Here is a 9,050-nt window from a genome sequence, read left to right as displayed (position 1 = left end):
TAAACAGTGCTGCGATGAACATTGGGGTACACGTGTCTCTTTCCCTTCTGGTTTCCTCAGTGTGTATGCCCAGCAGTGGGATTGCTGGATCATAAGGCAGTTCTATTTCCAGTTTTTTAAGGAATCTCCACACTGTTCTCCATAGTGGCTGTACTAGTTTGCATTCCCACCAACAGTGTAAGAGGGTTCCCTTTTCTCCACACCCTCTCCAGCATTTATTATTTGTAGACTTTTGGATCGCAGCCATTCTGACTGGTGTGAAATGGTACTTCAGTAGGGTTTCTTTTAAAGGTGGTGGAATATTCTAAAATTTTTTATAGTGATGCTGCACTACTCTGTAAATACACTAAAAACCATTGAATTGTACACTTTTAGTGGGTGAATTGTATGGTATATGAATTATATCTCAATAAAACTGCTCCCAAAAAGAAAAGTTGTAGGGAGATATATATAAAGAAATGAAACTGTAAGAATATTTTCAGTGTCATGACTATACTTTGAGAGTACCCAAGCAAGAGATGATGATGAAACCAGTATGTCTCATTCTTTAATCACATGTTGTGAGTAGAAATGAGAGAGAGAAAAGTGATTGTTTCTTCTGTTCCAGTAAGAAATAAAGAAAAAATTAAAAGTAATCTTCTTGAGTCAAAAAAGAGTAGAATAAGCTGATGGTTGTCATATCCCAGGTAGGAGGCCAGCTCTTTATACTATAGGCCTTTGTTCAGTCCATTTCCAGTTAGTATAGAGTAGGGACAAAGAGCAGAGAAAAGCAGGTTTTTACCTGAAGTCATTTTTTAAAAATGTTTCTGTTAGAATATGGTGGGAGATGTATGTTGTCGGGGGTGGGGGAGAAGAGATTGTTTTCTAATTATTTTTGTCATTTATGGATCTTAATTTGTTTGCTAAATTTTCTGTAGTCATCTTGTATTCCTTTTATTAATTTGTTATTTTATAATGAGAAAGTATTGTTTCAGGTTTTTTTAATTCATCCACAAGAATATGCCTCTTTTAGTCAGTTACAGTGAGCCATAAAATCCAGAAGCTTGATCTAGCTGATTGAGAACAGTTTGATATCAGACTTGCCTTCCCAGCTTCAGGAAATTTGTCAGCTCCTCCCTAGTCGTTGTCTATAAACCGTTGCTGAGACAGCTCTCAGGCTTGCTTCTTTCACTGTTAGTTGTCCCCAGGGATTCATGTACTGTCTATTGTAAAATAATGGGAAGCAGAAAAGGCTGTTTTGATTTAAGCTATTCCTAGGTAAAGATGAAATCCTCTGTATTAGCTATTATTTTGGTATAATCTTATACTTAAGTAGGAAAATGCATGTATATTTCATGTGTGTTGAAATGCATTCAGTCAAAGAACTCCCCCAACGTGGAGTGTGGACCAAAAATAAGAGAAATGGGGATGTAATGTCTCCTAAATCATCCTCACTGATACGATTTCATTATTTTGTTTTAAATCATGACTTCAGTTTAGTTCAGTTCAGTCACTGAATCGTGTCCGACTCTTTGCAACCCCATGAATCGCAGCACGCCAGGCCTCCCTGTCCATCACCAACTCCCGGAGTCCACCCAAACTCACGTCCATTGAGTCGGTGGTGCCATCCAGCCATCTCATCCTCTGTCGTCCCCTTCTCCTACCCTCAATCTTTCCCAGCATCAGGGTCTTTTCAAATGAGTCAGCTCTTCGCATGAGGTGGCCAAAGTATTGGAGTTTCAGCTTCAACATCAGTCCGTCCAATCAACACCCAGGACTGATCTCCTTTAGGATGGACTGTTCAGATCTCCTTGCAGTCCAAGGGACTCTCAAGAGTCTTCTCCAACACCACAGTTCAAAAGCATCAATTCTTCTGCACTCAGCTTTCTTTATAGTCCAACTCTCACATCCATACATGACCACTGGAAAAACCATAGCCTTGACCAGACAGACCTTTTTTGACAAAGTAATGTCTCTGCTTTTTAATATGCTGTCTAGGTTGGTCATAACTTTCCTTCCAAGGAGTAAGCGTCTTTTAATTTCATGGCTGCAATCACCATCTGCAGTGATTTTGGAGCCCCAAAAAATAAAGTCTGACACTTTCCACTGTTTCCCCATCTATTTGACATGAAGTGATGGGACCAGATGCCATGATCTTAATTTTCTGAATGTTGAGCTTTAAGCCAACTTTTTCTCTCTCCTCTTTCACTTTGATCAAGAGGCTCTTCAGTTCTTCACTTTCTGCCATAAGGGTGGTGTCATCTGCATATCTGAGGTTATTGATATTTCTCCTGGCAATCTTAATTCCAACTTGTACTTCCTCCAGCCCAGAGTTTCTCATGATGTACTCTGCATATAAGTTAAATAAGCAGGGTGACAATTACAGCCTTGATGTACTCCTTTTCCTGTTTGGAACCATTCTGTTGTCCCATATCCAGTTCCAACTGTTGCTTCCTGACCTGCATACATATTTCTTAGGAGGCAGGTCAGGTGGTCTGGTATTCCCATCTCTTTCAGAATTTTCCACAGTTTATTGTAATTGCTGTGTATACCTAAAAAGGAAAATTTATCATGTAGTCAATATATTATTACTTTTTAAATGTATTTCTAAGCAGTTGCAAACTAGGAGTAAAAATTTTCTGGTAAGTAATATCTTTTTTCTATAGATTAAATATATAAATTATATAGTCATAGGAATTTTCTGCTACATTCTCATATTTTTTTCCTTCAAAATGTAGTTACATCATTTCAGAGTATCAAATCATAGTTTTAAAACGTATTAGAAATTCTTAGTATTTCACATCTCTGTATAGTGATAGCAGGTTTTACTTTTGTTTTTAAAACTAATGCTATGGGAGAAATGTCATTTTTTTTCTTTTATAGCTTTATTGGACATTCTTTGGGCAATTTAATAATCCGTTCAGTGCTTACAAGACCACGGTTTAAATATTACCTCAGCAGGCTTCATACCTTTCTTTCACTTTCTGGACCTCACCTTGGTACACTCTACAATAGCAGTGCTCTTGTTAATACAGGTAAGAAGTTTTATTGTTCAGTATAAAAAATATGGCCTGGGGAGATTTAATCCAAATTTAGTATTTTCTGATGTTTATTTTAGAGCCAATTTGTCACATATAGAATTTCATGAAACAAAAGATGCAGCTATTTTTCTGTTTTATCATGCATAAGAAATAAGCTGATAAAACTCATTTCAGAAAATGATATCCTATTGAAATATTTGTCAAGCCACTGGAGCATTTTTCTCTCTTGTTTTCATTACGTGTTTATTTTCAGTAAATGTTAGTATTATAAACAGATTATTCTGTTATTCTATTAGTGGAGCAGATAACAAATATCTATAATTAACATAAAGTTATAAAATATTTTATATAGAATGTTAACTCTGATTTTGATTTGATAACAGTAAAGGGATATTAGGAGAAAATAAATTCTAAACTTTTTAAAGAAATTAAAATAAAAATTAAGACCTCAATTTTTATTAGAATAAATATTCTCATTAAGAAAGATCTTCTACTTGATTTACGCTTATTTGGCTTTGTTTTTCCCTTAGAATTTTTAAATGGCTTTTCTAGTATAGTCAATTGATTCTCATTGAAAGAATAAATTAGGTTTCATCCTGACTTTTTTTCATCAACCTTTGAGACTCTTATTTCCGTTTTCTCCTCTACTTCTTTCATTGACAAATAAACCACAACATTTTCATTTGAATCTCATTTTGAAGGGTGGTTTTCAAAATCTGGCTTGAGCTAGATTTTTACAGTTTCAAAAAGAAGGCAAGAGAAAAAAAAATGAAACATATAAATAATATAAAGTAGAACCCAGCATGAATAAGATGCAGTACTTTAAATTTATTTCCTTTAAATTTATTCCTTCACTAAACTTTTCCCCAGATAGCATTGCAGTTAGCAGCTTTAATCAATTAAAAGGTTTTTTCCTCTTTTCTTCGTTCACCTCAGTAATGTTAGAATCAACAAAAGTAGAAATGAATAGTCTGTAGTCTTAAAAACCAGCTCCAGGGTGATTGAGGTTTTACTTAAGGGGAAGATGCACTTATATGCAGGAAACTGGACTTCCATGATGATCTGGTGGTTAAGAGTCTGCCTGCCAATGCAGGTCACACCTGTTCGATCCCTGGTCCAGGAAGATCCCACATGCCACAGAGCATCTAAACCCATGTGCCACAGCTACTGAGCCCATGCTGTAGTGCCTGCCTGCCTCAATGAAAAGTACCCCTCACCAGCCACAACGATAGAGAGCCCGTGCACAGCAATGAGGACCTGGCACAGCCAAAAATAAATAAATAGATAAATATTTTAAAATAAATACAGGAAACTGATAATATGAAGAAATACAATTAAAAATTAAAATTTAATTATAATCAGTGTTATTAGAAAACATCATCTAATTGCTCATCCCAGGGCTGAGCTGTGGTGGCTGTAAAGCCTCGGTGCTCAGGCATGTGGAGCTACGACTGTTTGAAGTTTTATCCCCCTTCACTTCATCTTAATTTGAACGAATATATCTAAAGGTATAATATCCCCAAATTTGATCTTGATAGACCATTACCTGTTTAATTACTGAATGAGATAGAAGTAGCAAGCCTTCTGTCAACCATTAACCCATTGTTAATCTCAGTGTGTTTGTGTTTATATTTATTATCAGAAAATGGAAATATTTTGCAAATACATTTTTTATTCACCAACAAAATGCTAATTTGAGGAATATGATTTTTAAGTGAAATATGTATATTAAAATTAATAACCTTGTTATATGGTACTATATTTTCCAGTTTATAACTCTCAAATATCTCGTACCATTAATAACTTTCTAGGTCTGTGGTTTATGCAGAAATGGAAAAAATCAGGTTCTCTTTTACAATTGACATGTCGTGATCATTCAGACCCTCGCCAAACTTTCTTATACAAGCTTAGTAATAAAGCAGGTAAGTATATAGTAACAGTTTTAAAAACATACACTTGAAAACCTCTTTAAAAATAAACCTTTAGCAAATAAGTTAACATGTGTTTCTGGTGATTAAAAAACTATCAATTGGTTGTAATTTCTTAATGAAATCGACTCACAAAACCAAACAACTGAAAGCATGATTTAATTTTTTATATGATTGTATTTATTTCTTGTGAGTTGCACAGCTAGTCTGAGATTATCCTAAAAATTTTTAGCATTTATAATTCATACCATGAGTTAGTTTTTTAACTAGGTTCATGTCCTTCTAGGTGCCCCCAACCCCAGTCTTCAGCCCTTGTTTTAAACTGCCACATATTTTTTTATTTTATTATTATAAGTATTTCTGGAAAATGTGAGAAACTGATGGCTACCTGATGGCTACCCACTCTAGTATTCTTGGGGCTTCCCCAGTGGTTCAGATGGTAAAGAATCTGCCTGCAATGCATGAGACCTGGGTTTGATCCCTGGGTCAGGTAGATCCCCTGGAGAAGGGAATGGCAACCCACTCCAGTATTCTTGCCTGGAGAATTCCATGGATAGTGGCTACAGTCTATGGGGTCACAAAGAGTCAGACACGAGTACACAACTAACACTTTCACTTTGAAACTATTAGTAGTTATTCCTTCTACAAATTCTGGCCGCTGGATGAATCTGGTTAGTCATCTCTCATTAAGTGAAAGAAAGTGAAAGTGAAAGTCGCTTAGTTGTATCTGACTCTGTGATCCCATGGACTATACAGTCCATGGAATTTTCCAGGCCAGAATACTGGAGTGGGTAGCCTTTCCCTTCTCCAGGGGATCTTCCCAACCCAGGGATTGAACTCAGGTCTCCCACCTTGCAGGCAGATTCTTTACCAGCTGAGCCACAAGGGAAGCCCAAGAATACTGGAGTGGTCCCTTCTTCAGCAGATCTTCCTAACCCAGGAATCAAACCAGGGTCTCCTGCATTGCAGGTAGATTCTTTACCAACTGAGCTATCAGGGGGCATTAACCGGTTATTAAATATATTCCCTGTCTTGCATGAAGGGAAACTATCTAAACTTTTACTAAAATTTTTATATCTAAACTTTTACTCCCAGAAGTCCCCAGCTGGTCTCTCCCCATCCAGTCTCACTCTCTCTAAGTGACCTCACCTCTGACCTTTCGTCTCTCCCTGGGTTATACTCATGTGTTCCCGGCACGCTCTAACCCTTTGAAATCTCCACTTGTGGAGAACAGACTGTGTTCATCTGTGTCTTCTGCACAGACCGTGATCTCTGCTTCCTGCAGAAAAGTTCCCCAGCCTGCAGTCCCCAGCTCCCTGCTCCCCCTGGTGACAGAACAGAGGAGTGGCACACTTTTTTGCTGAAGGGCTGGATAGTACACATTTTGGCTTGTAGTCCGTGGGATCTCAGTTGTAACAACTCAACATAGCATTGTAGCACAAGAACAGCTATAGCCAACACGTGAGCTGATGAGTGTGGCTGCATTTCGAACAAATTTTATTTATGCAAAAAGTAAAAAGGCAGCAGTTCAGATCACACAGGCCACACTGTACCACCTTTGTTGTAGAAGCAGCTGGACTTCTGATTTCTTGTTACTGAGGCCCACCTGGAGGGGGAGCGCGTCCTCTTGCTCTCCATCCCAGCACAGCAGTTATTCCTCCACCATCACATGAAACTGCTTCCTGTGAGGCTTATCCCACCCAGGCTCCGCTGCCTTCTTAAGTTATGATGACCTCCTTGCATGGTCAGTGAGAACTTTGACAGGAGTTCATTGACAAATATTTACTGCACAGTTATGCTTTAGGAAAAGATAGTTTCGGGATCTTAATATCCTGGCATCAATTTGGTAATTCCACAAGCAGCTCTTTAAATGGTTCATCAAGCATTAAAGAGCCTTTCTCAACTCTGGTAACGTTTTATTCCACTCCACTGTGAAACCACACGTGGCTACACTCATCCTGTCACTGTAATATCCTGTCTTCTTTGAACACACTCATCCTTTGCTGTAGTCACGTCGTACATGTTTGTGCTTCCCACCTTCCTTGCTTTTTCTACCATCATTCCTCCCTGTGACTGCACATCTTTGCAGAACTAATCCTCTTCATTCTCTGAAATTATACTCCACACCATCACCTATCCAGAGCTTTCCTTGATGCCCTGTCTGATGTAATGTTCATTCCCTGGTGGCTCACTTGGTAAAGAATCGGTCAGCAATGCAGGAGACCCAGGTTCAATCCCTGGGTTAGGAAAATCCCCTGGAGAAGGGAATGGCAACCCATTCCAGTATTCTTGCCTTGAGAAGTCCATGGACAGAGGAGCTTGGTGGCCTAATGCCTATGGAGTCGCAGAGAGTCATGCACGACTAGTACCCAGTATATACCTTCATATCTTGAGTCTTCTGTCTCTGGACAGCCCTCATTCCAGTCTTCATTTACCTGCTAGATGCCTGTGCTTACATTTCAAACTAAGTGTGTCTGAAATTGAATGTGTTTTCTTATGCTGCTTCCTCTTCTTTCAACCTTTTCTAAATGGTACTTGTCCTCTGGATGACTTGGTGTGAAACATCTCAGTGTCATCTGTGGTGGATCCTACTTCTTTGTGTTTACCACATCCCGAGTTGTGAGTGTCATCTGTGAGCTGCTTTAACATTACATATGAACCTCTTTTATTATACTCATTACAGCTTATCTCATGTCAATCATCTTTATGCCTCTTGGCCTTTTTTTCCCTGACTAGGATCTGTCATGACAACCCTTTCCCACTCCCCCACTACATGTGCCCTCAGTACTACTTACAATACCCTCAAGAACCACTTAGCATAGTTCTTCCCAGTAGGTGTTCGCTACAAAGCCATTGAATCAATGATCTTTTCAACGTTATGTTCAGTATCCAAAAGCAGGTCAAATGTTGTATGGTAAGCTGAAAATCAAACCCATGTTTCTTAAGTAACTTAAACTAGTAAACTTAAGCTCTGGCCTTTTAAATCTGTTTTTCATCTTCATCCTTATCACCATGTTCTCCTCCTGCTCTTGAAACATTTGATATGAACACCAGGCAGATTTAGTCATTGAATACAGCCCACTTCATTTGAGTCTTGTTTTTTTTTGTTTTTTTTTTTTTAATTTTTAAACTTTACATAATTGTATTAGTTTTGCCAAATATCAAAATGAATCCGCCACAGGTATACATGTGTTCCCCATCCTGAACCCTCCTCCCTCTTCCCTCCCCATACCATCCGTCTGGGTCGTCCCAGTGCACTAGCCCCAAGCATCCAGTATCGTGTATCGAACCTGGACTGGCAACTCATTTCTTACATGATATTTTACATGTTTCAATGTCATTCTCCCAAATCTTCCCACCCTCTCCCTCTCCCACAGAGTCCATAAGACTGTTCTATACATCAGTGTCTCTTTTGCTGTCTCGTACACCGGGTTATTGTTACCATCTTTCTAAATTCCATATCCTTTTCAGGATTCTGCCTTAACTACTGTTATGAATATGAGGAAGATAATTGGAAATGGTTATTTCATGTGTTATTGGTTATTAGAATCCATGAAAGAAAGGTTTTTTTTAGGTGAAGTTTTAAGATTTTGTGTCTAAGGGTACAAAGTAATGAGTTATTCACAGTATACAGAAATACATGCTTGATTCACAAAATCACAAGATATTCCTACATCACATAGTTCTCATGTGAGAAAAACTTAGACTGACTAGATCCATTGTGTGTAGCTATGGAGTTTGTACTACTGCTGCTGACAGGGTTTGTTGTTCAGTCACTAATCTGTGTCTGACTCTTTGCGACCCCATGGACGTGCCAGGCTCCTCTGTCCTCCACTGTCTCCTGAGGAGTTTGCTCAAATTCATGTCCATTGAGATGGTTGTTCTCTCTACCTATCTCATCCTCTCCTGCCCACTTCTTTTTTGACCTTCAATCTTTCCTAGCATCGGAGTCTTTTCCAATGAGTTGGCTCAGGTGGCCAAAGTATTGGAACTTTGGCTTCAGCATCAGTCCTTCTAATGAATATTCAGGGTTGATTGTCTGGTTTGATCTCCTTGCTGTCCAAGGGACTCTCAAGAGTTTTCTCCAGCACCACAGTTCAAA

At 38.5% G+C, this 9,050-nt stretch overlaps 1 protein-coding gene across 3 annotated transcripts in view; it reads left to right on the top strand.

Annotated features, from left to right (window-relative positions):
- The window catches only part of FAM135A (family with sequence similarity 135, member A), a 153,737-nt gene that overhangs the window by 128,723 nt on the left and 15,964 nt on the right, over positions 1-9,050 (top strand). For all 3 annotated transcript variants that reach the window (XM_010848500.1, XM_010848498.1, XM_010848499.1), the window contains 2 exons: positions 2,863-3,014; positions 4,832-4,942. In XM_010848500.1, coding sequence (XP_010846802.1) covers positions 2,863-3,014; positions 4,832-4,942 — 263 coding nt within the window. The remainder of the gene's footprint in view (positions 1-2,862; positions 3,015-4,831; positions 4,943-9,050) is intronic.

Source organism: Bison bison, unplaced genomic scaffold, assembly GCF_000754665.1.
Source record: "Bison bison bison isolate TAMUID 2011002044 unplaced genomic scaffold, Bison_UMD1.0 scf7180017864268, whole genome shotgun sequence".
In the NCBI taxonomy this organism is placed as follows: Eukaryota; Metazoa; Chordata; class Mammalia; order Artiodactyla; family Bovidae; genus Bison; species Bison bison.
The sequence above is the reverse complement of the archived record's forward strand: the minus strand, read 5'-3'. Positions and strand labels throughout refer to the sequence as shown.